The sequence below is a fragment of the Littorina saxatilis genome, linkage group LG5 (assembly GCF_037325665.1).
Source record: "Littorina saxatilis isolate snail1 linkage group LG5, US_GU_Lsax_2.0, whole genome shotgun sequence".
NCBI classification, from domain to species: domain Eukaryota; kingdom Metazoa; phylum Mollusca; class Gastropoda; order Littorinimorpha; family Littorinidae; genus Littorina; species Littorina saxatilis.
Window position 1 is genome coordinate 38,065,724 of NC_090249.1, and position 20,847 is coordinate 38,086,570.

The 20,847-nt window shown below is 43.7% G+C and overlaps 1 protein-coding gene across 1 annotated transcript; it reads left to right on the forward strand.

Annotated features, from left to right (window-relative positions):
* The first annotated feature begins 162 nt into the window (after positions 1–162).
* LOC138967068 (protein YIPF1-like) lies at positions 163–17,133 on the forward strand. Its single transcript, XM_070339548.1, has 9 exons — positions 163–209; positions 1,650–1,683; positions 2,193–2,323; positions 7,234–7,399; positions 7,584–7,697; positions 14,385–14,539; positions 15,049–15,168; positions 15,672–15,734; positions 16,575–17,133. Exons 1-9 carry the CDS (start codon positions 177–179, stop codon positions 16,989–16,991), a joined length of 1,233 nt encoding a protein of 410 aa, XP_070195649.1. The 5' UTR covers positions 163–176; the 3' UTR covers positions 16,992–17,133.
* Positions 17,134–20,847: the final 3,714 nt, after the last annotated feature.

Here is a 20,847-nt window from a genome sequence, read left to right on the forward strand (position 1 = left end):
TGAAAATAGAACATAACTTAGTATTGGCATACATGATTAGGAAAAGTTCAGCAGCCCACAACAAAATGACAGAAATTAAATTGTCCGTAAGTTGATTCTGATGTTGAATGCAATTTTGTTAAATCACTTTTATTTTACGTGTAGTCATTTGCTGCAGCATTGTTCTGTGTATCACAATGGCGTCGTCTGTTAGCATCGACGTGGACTCGGTCAGTTAACTGCACATTTTTGTGTTTGGAATACAGTTTATGCATCCATATGCTTGCTTGGTTTATTGAGTTGTATTTACTTTTGAAGAAGTTGAGTTAGAGTGGACGGAAGGGCTAATATTTACCTCTCAATGACTTTAACTTCATAAGCAAACCACCAGAACCGAATGAAGCAGAACACTTAAAGCTGTGGTCTATTTATGACTTTCCGGGGCTACGAGGTTGAAAAATAGGGACACAATCATGTACAAAATTCTGTACAGCAAACGCTACCCGAAACCCCACCTATACGGCGTGTATGACCTTGAGAGCTTCAGTCAACGCTTGAATTTTGCAGGGATAACATCCGGTTTGCTCTCTCAAGACTGATCATATTTTATCTTCAAGAGAGATCAAGGGGAAAAAATAAACGCCCCGGCGAAGATTCGAACTCTCGACCTCGAGACTTCGTGTCTCATGTCCTAACCACTAGGCTACTGCGCCAATTGAGAAAAAGCAGGAAAAACATTGATATGAATTCATGTTATGTTATTCTTGAAGCAGCATGATTTATATCTCTATCCGCCCGTTGTTCAGAAGTGAATACATGTATAACCATTTCTTAGATGTCTGGTTTCAACTGCACAGAGCTTTGGAGAGATTCAATTACTGTTCTTGTCATTTTCTTGCATGTTGTAAATAGAGATATCGCAGCTATTTGCATGGCGCGAATGTCGCGTAGCATGACGGTGTAAACATGTACTGCGATTCTGTAAAACATGTTTGCAAATAAAGGCAAATATTAATGTCAATTTTTACATTTTTGCAACGCATGAATGGTAATTGAAGCGTAGAATGATATAAAATTATCAATTTTTTATCTTTGACAACACTGGTGAAGTGGCCTAGCGGTTCAAACATCGGACCCGACATTTCGAGGCCCCGAGGCCTTGAGTTCGAATCCCTGCCAAGTCGTTTATTTTTTCTGCTCGATCCTTCTTGACAAATATGCTCAGCTCTGCGAGAGCAAACCGGATGTTACCACTGCAAAATTCAAGCGTTGACTGAAGCTCTCAAGGTCATACACGCCGTATAGGTGGGGTTTCGGGTAGTGTTTGCTGTACAGAAATCTGTACATGATTTTGTCCCAATTTTTCAACCTCCTAGCCCCGGAAAGTCATAAATACACCACAGCTTTAAGTCACTTTTTCTGAGTTTTATCTACAGTCTACATATTGTTATGTTATTGATTAATTTGATACATGGGGACACTTTAAAAGTTAAAACAGACAATCATAAAGTGAATTATATATATTTTAAATCAGCATATTCAGGAACTGGAAGGGTAACTGTTACTGGTGACTTCATTACTCATACTGTCAGTGTCACTTTCAGGAACTCAAAAAGGTTAATCATGTGCCCACAGTTTGTGTCATTGGAATTTCATCTTCTATTTTTCAGGAAAAGAATGGAGATGGAGACTTGCAGTTTCAGGGTAAGAACTTTATACAAACTCTATGTAAACCAATGTTTGTGTTGTAAGTTGAAAAACCATCTTTCCACTGCAGTTTGTTTGAAATAAAAGTAAACGGAGTGGCTTTGGAACCGGCAAGTCGGTTTTGGAGCCTCCAGATGCGAGAACCAGCTGTCACCAGTATCTCGCAAAGTAGAGATTCCTAGTTTTCCCTGACCACAGTTCTTTGAATTGAACTTTAGAAGAAAATCTTAATGAACGACCCATCGGACCTCGGAAAATATAGGTAGCTTGTGGAGAGTGCTGGTCCCCGAGTCTGGGGGCTCTGCAACCGACTCGCCAGATCTCCAGCCACGGCCAAAAGTAAAAGACTACCAATTAGTCGGCCTAAACACCTGAGCCTTGGTTTGCCGGAGCAAAATCTGACTCATCTATTCCCAAGCCACTCCGTTTCAGTTATATAATTGAAAATGTCAAAGTAAAAAGTCTGCTTGATAAGGAAAAGTACGTATACCTATATCTGCTTGCAGATATCCCCCATGATGATGATTGGGCACCAGTGTCCAAACCAGCTGAAGGTGGAGGAAAGACCCATACCTTCACCAACTTTCCTCACTCTGCTGCTGATTCTGATGATGAAGACGAGGGAGAAAAGACAGAGGTAAACTAGGTTTAAAATGTCACTGGGAATTGCAGTAATCGTGCAGCAGCATAGCAAACCTGTTGTGCATTTTGTTATACAGGCACCAAATTTGGCACAAATGTACATTAATATGTTGCGAACATTTTCAGATATTGGGCCACTTGAAATTCTCTCTATATGTCCGCCATATTGGATTTCAAAATGGCTACCACTTGAAATCTACATTTGCTATTATCTGTGGACATAATGCAGCTATTGACTTGATTCTGGTATCCAAATGTATGTTTTTGGGGGCATGGAATCCAATGGTACCAATTGCCACTTGGTATTGTCAAGTATTTGCCGCCATATTGGATTTCAAAATGGCTGCTTTACATTACATGGCTGCTTTACGATCTACATTTGACATTGACTGCAGCAGTACTGTACATCCTGCAACACCATGTCTACAAGCACAACTGTCTGGGAGAAACCAGGGATGCAGAGGACCTTCCCGAGTTTGAAGACTGGTGTTGCCAGAGAGGAGAAGACATTCCCCAGTTTCACTACTGGGCAACCGTGCTGGAACTAGAACTGTTGGTTCAAGTGTATGTGCGTTCTCTCAGGCAGGGATCGTTAATGATGTACATCGTTGCTCTGACAGAGCTGGTCCACTGGTTCCACGCACTGGATCACACCCACTATGCTAGGTGGATACCAGTGCACCTGAAGGACATGGCCGAACTCACCACCAAACACCCAGATGTATCCAGGAAATTCAGGGAAGGCCACTTCACCGTTCAGAAAACACAGAGGGTGTTCTCTTCAATCCCGATTGACCAGGCACATGAGCAGAATAATGGCTGCGTCAAAGGAGACGGTGGACCAGTTGGGCTCACTGAAAACCCTAGTGCCCTACGTCGCTGGATGGTTGCGGGACCAGAAGTTGCCAGGGTGATCGAAGAATTCCAGGATGGGAACCAACACTGGAGACGGCAAACAGCAGACACACGTCATCATGATCAGACGCCAAGTGTACAGGCCTCATTTGTGAAAGATGTTCGCTCTCTCGTTGGTGTCATAGAGGAGATGGGCAACCCATTCGAGGAGGAGAGTCAGGATGTAGTCAAACTGGACACAAAGGAGATCGCAGGTCCTGCTGCCGTGGAGACCGTGATGAATGCCAAGAGGATTGGCCAAGAGCAGTTCGAGGCTTTCACCAGAGAGTGTCTGTTGGACAGAACAAAGGCAGTGGACGACCCCATTCCTCGTAACAAGCTGAAGGTGTTCAGCACTTCCACTCCAAGAAGCCAGAGCAAAGGTCAGCAACAGCTCGCCTCCATCAAGAATGACCGTGAACTCTTCGCACGCATGTAAATTGGCTGCCAGACGAGGGATGGAAACCTTGAGGAGTTCTTTCGTCACGAGAATCAGGCATGTCCTCCTGCATTGTCTGATGGTGGAAGCCTCTGCACTGGTACTAAGAGTGATCTCCTCACATGCTTTGAAGAAGTCTCCGACGCAAAGACAGAGACTCCTGTCACGACCTGTATTGTGCTTGATGGAGCAGCCATCGTCCAGATGCTGAAGCTGGCTGCATCAAAGACCTTTGAAGAGTATGCACAACAGATCGTCATCCCATGTATGTCCACGAAGCTGCAAACAGTGTCACACCTGGATCTGGTCTGGGATACTTACCTTGCTGATTCACTGAAAGGTAGTACACGTGCAAAGCGGGGACAAGGCGTGTGGTGGCTGCCGCAGCCATACCAGGAAACTGGCAGAACTTCCTACGAGTGGACAGCAACAAGACGGAGCTGTTCAGGTTCCTCTCAGCAACTCTCATGGAATGGTTTGACCAGGAGGACAAGCAACTCGTCATTACTGCCAGATCTGACCTCACTCGCCCCATGTAACCATGAAGAAGCTGACAGTCGGATGTTGCTGCATGCATCTCACGCAGCCCAGCATGGACACCATGTAATACTCATCCGGACTGTAGACACTGATGTTGTGGTGCTGGCAGTGTCCCTGGCACAGGTGTTGCAACCAGAAGACAAACTGTGGCTGGCATTCGGAACAGGCCAGAGTTTCCGATACCTAGCAGCACACAAACTAGCAGCTGGATTGGGACGAGAGAAGGCTCGTGCACTGCCAATGTTCCACGCTCTAACTGGATGCGACACTGTGTCTAGTTTTGCTAGACGTGGCAAGAAGACTGCGTGGGCAGTCTGGACGGTACTGCCAGAACTCACTGAGGCGCTGCTGCTGCTGCTGTCCTCTGCACCGCGTGACATACCTGACGATGCAATGCGCATGATCGAGAGGTTCGTGATCCTGTTGTATGATCGAACCAGCAAATGCACAGCCATTGACAAGGCCAGGAGGAAAATCTTCACAAGGAAGAACAATGTGCAGCTCATCCCTCCAACAAAGGCAACTCTGGAGGAACATGTCAAGAGGGCAGTGTATCAAGATGGACATGTGTGGGGTCAGATACTGCTGCCAGCACCAGAGCTCCCTCCACCAACCAACTGGGAAAGGACACTACACACCTTACTTTCTTTCTTTATTTGCAGGGATGTTGCTACAAATTCATACCTATAGGACAAATGTCCTGAGTTCTTCAGCATCAATAGGACATTTGACCGCTTTCAGAAAGTGTAATAGGACATTATGAATTTGCGCCAAACAGCTTATAACACATTCCATGGAATTGTTCCAAAGTCATGCACACACACGCACACGCACACACACACACACCCACACGCGCGCGCTGTAGAACACACACATAATATAGTAAACACATCAACACAGTGTGCGTATAATGTTGTATTTGTTTAGTTTCAAAGAAACCACAAAAAAGAAACCAACATGAACAACTTCAGAGCTCTTCCTTTGATTTAATACTGCATGATTTGGATAAAAGTTGAAAAACAAAATGATCGGTTTGATCTAATGCTGATCTTTTGCAGGCTTTAGTTTTTTTTCAGCGGCAGTGCTTCGTCTCGTATCGAAAACAAAAGCAGACTACAAATTTAGTCAGTTGGAGTTGTCTCCCGTACTCCTGTAGCATGCACTGATCTAAAAAGAATCCACTATTTTTAGATCAGTGCGCTGCACCGAGACGGTTATACCCAAACGGCGCATACCGCAAACGGTTCGGGAATTCCCGACAAAAGAAAAGATCCGCACGCGGCACTGACAACTTCAGTGTCAGCTGAACACGAGAGCGTTCGGTCTTTTAGAAGATTTGTATCTTGAAATGAAAATTAACGAATATCGCGCTGTCCGAAGGAATGGAGTACATATCGGACAATGACCACGCTCAGGCTAAAACGATAGGACATCTGACCGACATGCGGCAATGTGAATCGGACATTTGGGGATTTTCATCGTTTTTTGTCCGATGTCCGACGCCTAACGACATCCCTGATTTGGTGTTTTACGTCGTTTTCAACCATTCAAGGTTATATCGCGACGGAGGGAAGGGGGGAGATGGGATAGAGCCACTCGTCAATTGTTTCTTGTTCACAAAAGCACCAATCAAAAACTTGCTCCAGGGGCTTGCAACGTAGTACAATATATTACCTTACTGGGCACACCTTACTGGACCAGGCTACCTGAGGCAGCTCACAGCTGCATTGAGCTGGTTTCTTGCAAGTGCAAGAAAGGGTGTGTGAGGCGCTGCAAGTGCAAAAAGGCTGCCCTTCAGTGCACATCCCTCTGTGTGTGTGAAGGGGACTGCACATGACGATGAGTCAACAACATACATGTACTTGTGGCAATGCTCAACTTGTTAACATGACACTGTTTATGTACACGTATCTTCAGTACCGGTATATACCTAGCCTCAGATACCAGTCCATTGTAGAATGTCAGTATATACCTAGCCTCAGATACTAGACCATGTAGCATGTCAGTATTATACCGAAGACATTTACAGAACTAAGACATTCTTTTCAAAGTATTGTGTTGAATCCAATATTTGCCTAGATAATTTCCAAATACAATTATATAACAGACTGTGATAGATAATATTAAGTTGAAATTGGTACCATTGGATTCCTTACCCCCAAAAACATACATTTAGATACCAGAATCAAGTCAATAGTTGCATTATGTCCAGAGATAATAGCAAATGTAGATTTTAAGTGGCGGCCATTTTGAAATCCAATATGGCGGACATATAGAGAGAATTTCAAGTGGCCCATTATCTGAAAATGTTCGCAACATATTAATGTACATTTGTGCCAAATTTGGTGCTTCTATAACAAAATGCACAATTCTTTTGAACATTTGGGCTAAGCCGCCCCACTATAAGGATAAAGGTTATCCTGCTCTCTCTCTCACTCTCTGCACATTGAACATTTTGCAGGTTTTGCTTACTTTAAAAAAAATGTCAAGCTGTTTGTTTGCTTAATTCTTGCTTATTTGTTTGTTTGTTCTACCTGTTTATCCTTTACTATAAATTTATCTTGGATGTAAGGACAGGTTGGAAGAAAAGGTGTAGCCTTTATCCTTGTCAAAAGTTCCATTATCTGTCACTTACATACAGTGATACACACACAATGCACACTCATGTTAACACTCAGAACACACGCCATAATCATATCCACTTCTTACAGATTACAAGATAGTTTTTCTTCTTCAATGAGAGACACACAAAATCTTCAATGAGGCACAAAAGAAAAAGCTTCTTTTTGTGTGCATATAGGCATGCTTGTTTTTAGTGCTCATGAAATGTTGCCCGATTAAATGTAGTTCATTGTCAAATTCAAGCTTTGCTGCAAACTTCCATATCTCACATTCACCAACATCACCACCACTACCAAAACTCTGAAAGAATTCAGAACTGAAAACTTGTGTTTTGATTATCATTCTGCCATGAATTTTTTAACTCAATTTCAGTACATGTTTGTGACCTTAAACACTTTTTGCTGTTTCAGTTCCTGAAGGATAAGAAGAACATGTCGTTCTGGACGTTTGAGTATTACCAGCAGTTCTTTGATGTGGAGACTACCCAGGTGGGGAGTCGAATCCTGGGCTCCATGCTGCCACGACCAGGTGGAAACTACCTGGACTCTCACATCAGACCCAACCCTGATCTTTATGGTAAGCTGCTTTTCATTTTCCCTGAAACGTATTTGTTGGTGTCTTTGCGTATACAAGTGTCTTGGTTTGATGGGTAGAGTAAGGAAGTTGTGTCATTGTGGTCTGATGTCTGTAGGTAGCAGAAAACTAACTTATGTAAATATATGCAGATTCTGAGAGTACATTCTCATTTTCTGCATTCCAGGTCCGTTTTGGATATGCACCACTCTGGTGTTCACGACGGCAATTGCTGGGAATCTTGCCAACTACATTCAGGCTGCCGGTCAGAACTACCACTGGGTCTATGACTTCCACAAAGGTAAGCAGTGGCATTTCACACATCAAAACAACTCCAGATAGTGCTCTTCTATGTGTCGTGCCTAGATCCTGAAAGTGCCTAAGTTCTTGAATTAGGTAGTGTCTTGCCTAATTCGTGAAATAGGCAACGGCTGTGCCTAACCTGTGAAATCAATGTTGAATTTTGCCTAATTTGTGAAATTTTATGATTTAGGCTGCCTATTGCGTAAATTAGGCAGCCTAAGTCGTGAAATTAGGCAAAGTTTTGATTTAGGCACGACTGCTGTACAATTTAGGCAATGGAATCTGCGCCTGATAGGGAATTCAAGTACATCCTTAATTATCAAGATCATTTCTCGAAGTTCCTTTTTCTTCGTCCAATGAAAACAAAGACGGCTGCAGAAACCGCCTACAACTTAATTGATATTTGTTTGCATGATTACGCCACCGACTGTGCTCCAAAGTGACAACGGAAGGGAGTTCACTGCTCACGTGATCAATGAAATGGTCGAGATATGGCCCGGACTCACCATCGTGCACGGATCCCCTCGTCATCCTCAGAGTCAGGGATCTGTTGAGCGTTCCAACGCTGATGTCAAACAGATGCTGACCGAGTGGGCCATCGACAACGACACCACTAAGTGGGCTGAGGGGCTCAGATTCGTCCAGCTGCAAAAAAAACCTCATCCCCTCATCGCAACCTGAACAATAGAACACCACTGGAAGTTTTCTGTGGCCGGAAGAAAACGTCTGGGCTTGAAAGAACGTGCCTGCCAAAGGAGGTCATCGCAAGGCTAGAACAAGTCGCGTAAGGCGAAAATACAATATTTAGTCAAGTAGCTGTCGAACTCACAGAATGAAACTGAACGCAACGCAACGCAGCAAGACCGTATACTCGTAGCATCGTCACTCCACCGCCCGTGGCAAAGGCAGTGCACGTGGAATTGACAAGAAGAGCGGGGTATTCGTTGCGCTGAGAAGGATAGCACGCTTTTCTGTACCTCTCTTCGTTTTAACTTTCTGAGCGTGTTTTTAATCCAAACATATCATATCTATATATTTTTGGAATCAGGAACCGACAAGGAATAAGATGAAAGTGTTTCTAAATTGATTTCGAAAAAAAAAATTTGATAATAATTTTTATATATTTAATTTTCAGAGCTTGTTTTTAATCCGAATATAACATATTTATATGTTTTTGGAATCAGCAAATGATGGAGAATAAGATAAACGTAAATTTGGATCGTTTTATAAATTTTTATTTTTTTTTACAATTTTCCGATTTTTAATGACCAAAGTCATTAATTAATTTTTAAGCCACCAAGCTGAAATGCAATACCGAACCCCGGGCTTCGTCGAAGAGTACTTGACGAAAATTTCAACCAATTTGGTTGAAAAATGAGGGCGTGACAGTGCCGCCTCAACTTTCACGAAAAGCCGGATATGACGTCATCAAAGACATTTATCAAAATAATGAAAAAAACGTTCGGGGATTTCATACCCAGGAACTCTCATGTCAAATTTCATAAAGATTGGTCCAGTAGTTTAGTCTGAATCGCTCTACACACACACACAGACACACACACGCACACACACACGCACATACACCACGACCCTCGTTTCGATTCCCCCTCGATGTTAAAATATTTAGTCAAAACTTGACTAAATATAAAAAGAAGAGGACCTTTTGGAAGTCCTGTCCAGAATGCAAGTTGCAGGTGGAACAGAGCGTTGAGCCTGAGGCAGCTGGGGATGACAATGATGAAGCAGTGCCTGAAAATGAAAACGCTGCTGCGGCAAGAATTGACAAAGAACTCAGGCCACAGAATTCAACTGAAAATGATGCAGAGGTGGAAGCTGCAGTTGGAGGTGCCGCCACTTCAAGTACAGCTCTAGAAGAACTCGGTCCACAGAATTCAACTGAAAATGATGCAGAGGTAGAAGGTGCAGTTGGAGGTGCCGCCACTTCAAGTGTAGCTCTAGAATAACTCGGTCCACAGAATTCAACTGAAAATGATGCAGAGGTGGAAGGTGCAGTTGGAGGGGCCGCCACTTCAAGTACAGCTCTAGAAGATCATGCAAGCATTTTGACGCAGTGCAGACAAGATGCACGTGAAGGACAAGAAAAAAGCCGTGCTGAAATGCTGCGAACAACAAGAGCCAAGCTGGTTCCACTGCTGCAAAACGACGGCGTGCTTGTTCCAGTCAGCGAGTTTGATCGTGGGCGCCTTGATTGCAGAAACGTGCCTGGGGTGGTCCTGAAGGTTCACAACGACCTGTACCAAGTTGGCACCAAGCATGGCATCATAAACACTATGCTCTCCCGCAATCTAATTATCGAGGCCGATTTCCAAATTGTCACTGCTGACCAAGTGAAGGACACTGTCCTACCAATGAGAAGCATCGCTCAGCTTCATTCAAGGCATGGAGGACAAGGGTTCAAAAAATGTTCTTGCAATGGGAAGTGCGATACAGCCAGATGCACTTGCAAGAAAGCAAGAAATCACTGCCATAGTCACTGCCACCCAAACAATTCATCTTGCAACGTCGTGGGTTTCCCTTTTTTGACCCCAGTCCAAACTGGGATAATGTTTACCTTTTGTAAACTTTAAATGTTTGTAAATGAGGTAGAGGGGTATTTTTGTTTTGCTTTTGTAAAATTTGTTCATTATAATTAGTCATGTAAATGGTACATATGATAGCAGTATGTTTAAATTTTAAGTTTCATTATTATTACTGGCGTTCAAACAGACTGACTAATTTGTAAAACAGTTAGACCTTAGAATTGATTTGACACATTAGGCAAGGATTTTGCCTATTCTGTAGACATTTTTGCCTATATTGTACAGCAGTCGTGCCTAAATCAAAACTTTGCCTAATTTCACGACTTAGGCTGCCTAATTTACGCAATAGGCAGCCTAAATCATAAAATTTCACAAATTAGGCAAAATTCAACATTGATTTCACAGGTTAGGCACAGCCATTGCCTATTTCACGAATTAGGCAAGAGACTACCTAATTCAAGAACTTAGGCACTTTCAGGATCTAGGCACGACACATGCACCAGATCCTCCCAAACTAAAAGGTAAATGCGGAAAAACATTTCTTCTTCTTCTTGTCGATCACTCAGATGGAAACGCCGGTTCTCCGCGCAAATGTTGCCGTGCGCTGTAGGTCGTCCAGACTGCCATAGAGCTTCCCTTGCACTGTGGTCGCCTCCGCCCAGATCTGGCTCCTGAGGCCATCGTGTAGTGGGCAAGTCTGCAGCAGGTGTTCCATTGTCATGCTGCCTGTTTGACAAGGGCACTGGTCTGACTGGCCAATTCTGAACTTGGCAAAAAGGTGGTGGTTCATTCGGTTGTGGCCTGTCCGCAGCCTGAACATGAGGACCTGCTCAGACCTTGTGAGCAGGTGAAAGGCGTCGTTTTTGTTGTAGTGTGGGTGCTGCTGCAACCACTTTTTGTGTTGCTTGGCCTTGATGATGGTCTTGGCTTCTTTGAAGGTGGTTTATCTGTCATTCTGGTCCTTCGTAGTGCCCTCCTTTGCCAGAGTATCTGCGGCTTCGTTGCCTGGTATGTTGCAGTGAGAGGGGACCCATTTTAAAAACATTTTAATTGAACAGTTTTAAGCCAAGTAAGCAACCATCTGGACGGTAAATTTATCTTGATAAAGCAAAATTAAAGTACTCATGGGACAAGCACCACTTTCAATTTGTATCTGTATATATATACGACTTGTGTGTGTGTGTGTGTGTGTGTGTTTGGATGCACGGCCAAAGTTCTCGATGGATCTCTTTCAAATTTGGTGGCCATATTCAGGTACACCCCGGACACAACCTGGTCGATGAGATATTTCAACACGTGCTCTCAGCGCGCAGCGCTGAACCGATTTTGGTTTTTCTCTGGATCCATTCCCAGTAACTCTTCCTTATCTTCTCCAGTGTTTTCAGAGTTTATCTCCCTTCCTTCGTGTGGCGTCAATCCATATTCCCCTTTCTATTTTTAGAAGGTCACTGTCGACAACGCTCAATCCATATTCCCGTTATACTATTTTTACTCTTCTCCAGTGTTTTGCGCGTTCTTCTTCTTCTTCTTCTTGGCGTTCGCAGAGGTTACACGATCTGTCCAGCACTGGTGATAAATGTTGTCGTTTTCTCCAACTCCTGTCGACTGCCATATAGTTTGGTCTGCAAGGGAGTTGGTGACGGCCACACTTCTTTTCGTTCCTCATCTAGTAAGGGACATCGCTGTAAGATGTGTTCCGCTGTCTGGTCTTCTTGACCGCAGGCACAGGTTGGTGATGGCGCCAGCTTGAACTTTCGGTTCATGTGAGCATTGAGCCTGTTGTGGCCAGTACGCAGCCTGATGAGGTTGACTTGCTGCTCTCTGGACATTGTGTGGTAGTCATCTCTGTTTGTCCTTGGCCTCATCAATGCCTTGATGATTGTCTTCTGCTCACTAAAGCTGACACTGTTTTCAGGTTGGTCTTCCACGGCTCCTTCTTTTGCCAGCTCATCTGCCCTTTCATTTCCTGGTATCCCACAGTGTGCTGGTATCCACTGGAGGACAACTCTTCTGGTTTGTCTGACCATCTGTAATGCTTTGGCCAGCTGTGGGAGTTTGTCATTCTCTAGGGCCTGAAGGACTGAAAGGGCGTCCGAGAGGAAGACAACTTGGTAGCAAGGGTCTGCGGAGTCCTGAACCAAGGAGGCGGCCAGCATGAGAGCTTCTGCTTCTGCTTTATAGTTTGTGCAGTGTTTGCCAGTGGCAACACTGGATGTAGCTGTATGTCCCCCAGGGAACTGAATCAGAATGCCTGCACCTCCATTGAGCACGGCGTTAGTTGCTGATCCATCGGTGTATACATGGATCCACGCCTCTTTTGGGTACTGTTCGTCGGTCAGGGCTAAGGTGAGTGCCTGTCGAGCTGTGTCATTCTGATCTTCTCCTGAGGTAACATGTGGAACACTGGTGCAGATCTGGATGCCTGGTTTCTCTGTTGCCTTGGGGGTTTCCTCTTCTTCTTGAGTCAGAGGTAGAGTGTTCTGTGGGAGGACTTCCCTGTACTGTCGAGAAAGTCTCTTGCTCTCGTGTACAAAACTGCTCCGTTTGAGCCGGTTCTTGGTGAGGTTGCTCAGTCTGTGCTTCATGGGGTGGTCGGGTAGGCACTTGAGCTTCTCGGCCTGTACCATAGTCTTGGCTTCTCTTCTCTGACAGAGGGGTTGGATGGTGGTAAGCTTCTCCATTTCCTTGATGGGCGTGGATTTCATTGCACCAGTGATGAGTCGGAGGGCCTGGTTTTGCACACGGTCGAGGGTCTGCAGGTTTGTCTTGGCTGAGGTTGACCACGCTGTGGAGCCGTACTCGAGGTGGGGTCGGATTGTTCCCTGGTATACTGTTTTCAGTATCTTCTCGTTCGCTCCCCAGGTGGTACCTGCCAGCTTCCTGAGTATGGCTAGCTTGCGCCGGTTCTTCGTCTCTGCCTGTGCAATGTGTGGTTTCCAGGTCTGCCGTCTATCAAAGGTGACACCAAGGTACGTTGCTTCTTCATCCTCTCTCAGAGGAGTTCCACCAAGCCTAATGGTTCCGGCTTTCTGCTTTGGCGACAGTGTGAATAGGGTGGTGGAGGATTTCTCCTTGTTGATGGAGACGCACCAACCTTCTGCCCATGCGTTCAGCCTATCTGCCGCTTGCTGCATTCTGTAGGTGGCAGTACTTGCGTGCTCCTCCTTGCACCAGATCACAAGGTCGTCTGCGTAGAGAGCAGCTTTGGTCCCCTTGGGCATCTCAGACACCAGATCGTCGATGAAGAGAAGGAAGAGTGTGGGGGAGAGGACTCCGCCCTGAGGGACGCCATGACGAAGGTGACTGTCGACAACGCTCAATCCATATTCCCGTTATACTATTTTTACTCTTCTCCAGTGTTTTGCGCGTTTTATCTCCCTTCCTTCGTGCGGTGCGCCGGCAAAGTCGGCGTACACCCGGCAAAGCTGGGTCCCTGGCGCAGCCGGGTATTCGGCTTGACTTCTTCCCGGCGAAGCCGTACCCGGCGAAGCGCGTATTCATCTAGTACATGTATATACACCAACATGAAATAAATGAAATGGAAGGTGGTTGTAAACAGTTATTTTTTTTATAGATCTACATACATGTCTTGCTACCTGTTTGTTTGTTTGTTTGTTCGTTCATGGGCTGAAACTCCCACGGCTTTTACGTGTATGACCGTTTTTACCCCGCCATTTAGGCAGCCATACGCCGCTTTTGGAGGAAGCATGCTAGGTATTTTCGTGTTTCTATAACCCACCGAACTCTGACATGGATTACAGGATCTTTTTCGTGCGCACTTGGTCTTGTGCTTGCGTGTACACACGGGGGTGTTCGGACACCGAGGAGAGTCTGCACACAAAGTTGACTCTGAGAAATAAATCTCTCGCTGAATGTGGGGACGAACTCACACTGACAGCGGCCAACTGGATACAAATCCTGCGCGCTACCGACTGAGCTACATCCCCGCCCACTTGCTACCATTTTGTTGTTGAAGTTGTTGTTAACTGACCAAGTCAACTATTAGCATCACCAAACAGTCTCACTGAATGATAACTTTAAAAGTACATCATACCCGAGTCTCTTAATCACAAGGAACTCTTTCATCATTTTTATGTTAATTGACACCTTGGGTTCTCATTCCTGCATCATTCCTCCATTTTCAGTGACATTTGCTGCAACTGCCATCTTCAGCTACTGGTGGGTGATTCCATTCATTCTGTTTGGCCTGCTGTGGTGGCGTGGCAACCCTGCCCGCTACACATTTCTGGAGCTTATCTGTGTCTATGGCTACTCTTTGGCCATATACATTCCTATCTCGGTGAGTTTGCTGTGAAAATGTTCTGAATTAATGTTCTATAGTTATTGTATTTCTGTAGGCCAAGTTTAGCCTCGATAAAAAAAAAGTAGATTGTGGTTGTTTATAGCTTTTATTAATTTTTTTATCTTGAAATGTGGTTGGAGATTTACTTATCATCTAACAAATTTATTACATTGGTTAATTTACCAAAATCTACTTTAAAAAGAATAAGTTGTACACAACGTTTCATTACGCAGTCTTATTGAGGAAGGGGAGTTAAGCCTTGAATGAAAGAAAATTATGTGATAAAAACCAAATGTTGCATACGTAGGACTGAAACGAAAGGTTACCATCAGGAAATCAGGTGTTCCTGAAGAAAACATTTTGTCCTCATTTTGAAAACAACCAAAAGATCACATAGAAATGTTTGGAAAAAGTCGGGTCTGCTAGGCGTCTGTGCATGTTTTCCTGATTTTGATCAGTTTCAACTTTCATCACTGCATTTTATACTGTTGTGGGGTTTGTTTCAGTTGCTGTGGGTGATACCGGTGGGGTGGTTGCAGTGGTTGTTGGTGGTGCTTGGAGCACTGCTCTCAGGGTCAGCGCTGCTCCTGGCATTCTGGCCAGCGGTCAGAGAAGACAAAAAACAGGTAAACTGTCACCAAGTATGGTTATTGGTCTTTATTTATGTAACAGGGCAACGCAGTAGTTTCCCTTTTCACAGCAGGCAGTAGTTTCCCTTTTCACAGCAGCTTGGTAGATTTTGTCTGTGTTGAGTCCTGAGCTATCATTAGCTCAGTGGCCTGCAGACACCTGTGGGTTTTGGAGAGCTGTCTGTGATAGGGTCTCACTGCTGTTTCCCCGTTATACGCTTGGTGACCATTGGGTTGGCAAGCAGAGTTTTGAAGAGCCTTTGATTTGACTGAATTTATCCCTGATATGACTGCCTTGCTTCTAAAGGTGACTGCAGTGCTTTTCTGGTAGATACACTTGAGAGGAGTTATCTGTTTGTTACATCAGCAGTGAAAGTTTAAAGCGTTCATAGTGGAAAACAAATACAATCTTCAAATGAAATTATTAGTTAGATACATTATTTTAACGCATAATTGGGTAATTTACATGTATTTGTAAAATTGTTTTCTGTTTTGCTCAGGTTGCCTTTGCAGTGGTGGGTGTGATCTTTTTGCTTCATGCTGCTCTTGCCATGGGCTTCATGGTAAGTCGCAGTGACCTTTTCACAAGTACTTAATTTTTTGAGTTTGTGGTTTGCTTCTCCTGCTTATGGATCAGCTTGCACAATTTTGATTCCCCTTGCTAATATGGCTTTTTTATCTGCGTTCGTGGGCTGAAACTCCCACGTACACTCGTGTTTTTGCACGAGTGGAATTTTACCCCGCCATTAAGGCAGCCATACGCTACTTTCGGAGGAAGCATGCTGGGTATTTTCGTGTTTCTATAACCCACCGAACTCTGACATGGATTACAGGATCTTTTCCGTGCGCACTTGGTCTTGTGCTTGCGTGTTCACACGAAGGGGGATAAGCCACCTGCAGGTCTGCACATAAGTTGACCTGGGAGATCAGAAAAATCTCCACACTTAACCCACCAGGCGGCCACGGCCGGGATTCGAACCCTCGAACTTCCGATTAAGAGGCCGACGTCTTACCACCCCGCCACAGCGCCCGTCTCTAATATGGCTTTGATCTTGATGTGTCATCTGTAGAGGATTATTCTCACTGGATTTTTGAATTCTGTGTGTGTGCTTGGAGGCTGGAAAAGACTCCACTGACGGATTCATGCGATTGAGGTTTTGTCTTGGTCTATATGCTTCTCGTTTTTTTCTTTGAGGCTACTCCATTCTACAGTTGATTTCTGGGGCAAAAAAAAGAATATGGGATTGGGAGTACTTACTGTGTAAGGTAAATGGTGTTTGTTGTAAGGGATGCTTTTTTACAGTATTGTGAGGCGTTTAGAACTATAAGAGGATTTACGCCATCTAAAATATCATCATTATTATTATCATTACATAACATCAGTGCTTGAACTTCTGTTTCAGCTTTACTTCTTCCACGTACCCAGCAAGGCAGCATCACCGCTAACTCCAATCAACGCCACCACCCTAGCTACAGCCCACCCTGCCGACCATCAACTACTGAAAGATCTGCCACCAAACCTAGCAACACAGCAACCTTCCAACAAGGCAGCTGTACACACACAAAACCCAGGACAGGGATCTCCTCAGAACAATATTAATAAGCCGGCTGGCGGTGATGGTGGTAGTAGTGTGTTACAGCAGGGACCTTATCAAGCAAATTCACTGAATTCTCCGTCAGGGGGCGCTAAGGGTCAGCCAGGAACCGTACCGGATGGGAACAGGCAACAGCGAGTAGATACAGAAAAAACGCAGGAGATGAAAGCGGTCGGAGATGGAGTGGAAGGGAATTTATTGGCTGGGCTTGGTGCTAAACAGTGAATGATAATTTGGTGAGAGAGAGAGTGTGATGTGTGTGAAGGGGATAGCGAGAGAAAGAGGACGCGTGACAGAGAGTGTGATGTGTGTGAAGGGGATAGCGAGAGAAAGAGGACGCGTGACAGAGAGTGTGATGTGTGTGAAGGGGATAGCGAGAGAAAGAGGACGCGTGACAGAGAGTGTGATGTGTGTGAAGGGGATAGCGAGAGAAAGAGGACGCGTGACAGAGAGTGTGATGTGTGTGTGTGTTTGAAGAGGACAGCGAGAGAAGGAGTGCGTGAGAGAGAGTGTGATGTGTGTGTGTGTTTGAAAGGGATAGCGAGAAAAAAAAGAGTGTGCATGTGTAGGCATAGAACTGTGTGTGTTTTTAAGGAGGTGCTTGTTTAGCATACTCCGTGCCGGTGTGTGCTTTTGTATGTATGTGTACATGCACATTGTGTGTGCGTATGCATGTTAATGTGGGATTAGCTCAGAAAGCTTTTTTATGCAGTAAATAAATGCTAATGTGTGGGTTTTTTTGCACACATATGGTCAAACACCTTTATAAAGACAACCCAAAGGACTGTCTAAAAGTGGTTGTTGTGGACAGGTAGTAGCTATGGAAAGGTGAATTATATTCAAGAATAAGCCACACCAGGGATCCTTTGTGGTGGAAAAGTTGTCATTATCGAGGACCGGTCTGCCTGTGTGTAAACATTTGTCTAGGGTACAAGTAGAAGCATGTAGTTTGATGGTGTGGAAGACAAGCAATGAAAGCATACAGCTGATCCTGATTGAGATACAACTGTCATGCTTTTTGGTTTTGTAAGTTTTACTGAATGAACTATGGAGGCAAATGATTAAAAAAAAAAAGGAATTACTGTTATCAGTTACTCAGTGCTTGAAGGCGCACTTCTAATGAACATGAAACTTGTTTGACAGGACCATAAACTGGGTAATTTTGTGAGCGTGTGTGAATTATTGGTGTTGAAGCATTTTGGTTGAGGTCACTCTCACTGGGGATCTTTTCTTTCTTGTGATAATATTTGTGTGCAATAGGACTGTATATAGTTAGCATTCTGGTTTGATAACATGATTGCCAGTTGACACAATTTGTATTTATTACTGTGCTCATTTTGTATGCTTTTATTCGGTAGTTTGGTTTTGATGATAAATTCCGTATGTGCACTTTCATGATGGGTTCATGTAAGGAGGTTGTTATTGAATTTTTAGTCACTTGTACAAGAGGAGAGCAAAATAGAGTTATTGCTGGTCAAAATGGAAGCCATGCCACCTCCCAATCACAGGGTGTATGCAGATGGTGAAATTAATGTTTATAGAATGAAGGATGCCAGTGCCGACTTACTATTGGCCTCCCCCTTCCTTCCCTACCAGTGAAGATGGTTGAATAACCAGTTCGTTACTGTCGGCGTGGGTTTGAATCCCAGGTTCAGTGAGAGATTTATTTCTGAGTCACCTTTGCGCAGACTCTGTTCAGTGTCTAAACAGCCCCCTGTGCACACATGCGCACCATAAGGATCCCAAGCTCACAGTGCTTGGAAAACACGAAGACATGCCTGCATAATCTCTGGTCTCTCATCATCATAATGGTATCTTAATACTGAACTTGTCAAATCCAGGTGCACGGAGCCCCTGGGGCTTTTAGTCATACCTCAGGCAGCTATCCGTTAGAAGGACTACCAAGTTTCATTGACTTGCACCCATGCAAAGAGTCAAGAACTGCGATTTAAAAAAAAATTAATTTCGTACTCGGACCCGGCTGGTCTTGGCCTATTTTTGAATCTAAATTTAGATCAGGTAGATCACCACATCATGCACAAAAAGACACGTCACTAGCAAACTATGTCAGACGTCATCATGAGTTTGTGTAAAACAAAATGGAGGCTGGAATCACTCAGTTGAATCGAACTCCGACCAAACACCACGTAATAACTAGGTTAATTTATGCACTCGCGTAAACAAGAAACTGTCGAGCTTCACATATGTCGTCGTTGGGTAGTTTTGGGTTTGTTTTACTACCATAGGAGGATTTTTGAACTGTAAATGCACACAGTTGCAACAAAAAAGCAAGACGAAGGCTGTGAGCTGCACTGTGCCTTTAACAAGACAAGCCTAATCAGTAATGCTGGTGTGGCAGCCGCAGTTGGTTTGTTCGAGTCAAAATACCACGCCATACCCATAGCCTATTACCAACACCTGTCCCAATATTGGCCATCTGGTCTGAGAGGATGTTACATTCAAATAATCAGTCATGATTGAATATGAACTTAGTTGTTTTTGTAAGTTCATAGTTGTTCAGTCAAAGATATATGTTCATTCTGCGTTAAGTGAAGTGTTATTTACGCCCCAAGTTATAATTATTTTTAGTTGCCGCAGAAATCCATCGTTACTTACATACCTTTGTGAGAACCCCCCGCGGGTTAGGGGGAAGAAGTTACCTGATGCTCCCTAGCATGTCGTAAGAGGCGACTAACGGATTCTGTTTCTCCTTTTACCCTTGTTAAGTGTTTCTTGTATAGAATATAGTCAATGTTTGTAAAGATTTTAGTCAAGCAGTATGTAAGAAATGTTAAGTCCTTTGTACTGGAAACTTGCATTCTCCCAGTAAGGTAATATATTGTACTACGTTGCAAGCCCCTGGAGCAATTTTTTGATTAGTGCTTTTGTGAACAAGAAACAATTAACAAGTGGCTCTATCCCATCTCCCCCCCTTTCCTCGTCGCGATATAACCTTGAACGGTTGAAAACGACGTTAAACACCAAATAAAGAAAGAAAGACCTTTGTGAGATCTTTTCCTGGAAAAAAAAAGCTTGAAAACATGATCTTCACAGCATGATTTCTTTTTTAAAATAAGATTTTGGTTTGGCATGAACAGAATACCTAGTATGATTTTTGTTCTTTGGTAGACACAGTTTGAGTGAAGAAGCTGTAAATATGCAACTTAGTACATATTTCTTTGCCACAAACCATATTAACATTTTCTCCAATATAAATAGTGAATGCCAAGGTTTGTTTTATTCTGTTGAATCGGGAGTGTAACTGCTATTTTTGACATTGTGTTGGGTAAGCTGATTTGGACATGCCTTTTTCCTTTGATTTGATTTTGCCAAGATCTGTACCCAATTGTAAGAAAAGGGAAAGAGTCTGTGAATGTTTGTTTGTGTGTTCATGCTTTGACAGAGTGTGTATGTTTGTGTGTTCATGCGGGTGTGCACAGAGTAAGATGTTTATATTGAATCGATTGAGGGAAATCTTCAGATGTTTGTAACATGGTTCTGCATTCCAAGGCAATAAAGACACAAAAACGAACACATGTTTTGTATTGTAAAATATTTACTATGTTGTGATAAAACGTGTGATTATGTCTTGTAAACTTATTATGCCGACAGCAAATCAAACAGCAACAGAGAAAAAGCAAAACGCATTTCTCCCCGAAGTAAAGACCTTTACTGCCAAGTCAGTCACATAACACAGAAAATAAATAAGTAGTGCACCAAAGTGCTTGTAATGTAACTGCTACACAGTTGCTCAAATCTATAAATGTGAATAGTGTTCAGTGGAAATTAAATGTGAATATTTTGCATTCATTAAGGATGCTTATAGATAAAAGTACAATTTTGACATCCATAGGACGACATGTTGAACTAATCAATGTGAAAAAAATTGTTCCCAAATCCATGAGATCTGTTCTGTAATTTTTAGATACGTAGATGCAATGTTCTCTGCAGAGCTGAGGCCAAATTTCTCACATGTGACCCAAACCCCAAATGACCCAACCCCCTAAGGGCAATCGATCAGAAGATCATCAATTAAAAAAAAAATCATCTGCCTTTGATAAGATGCCCCCCCCCCCCCCCC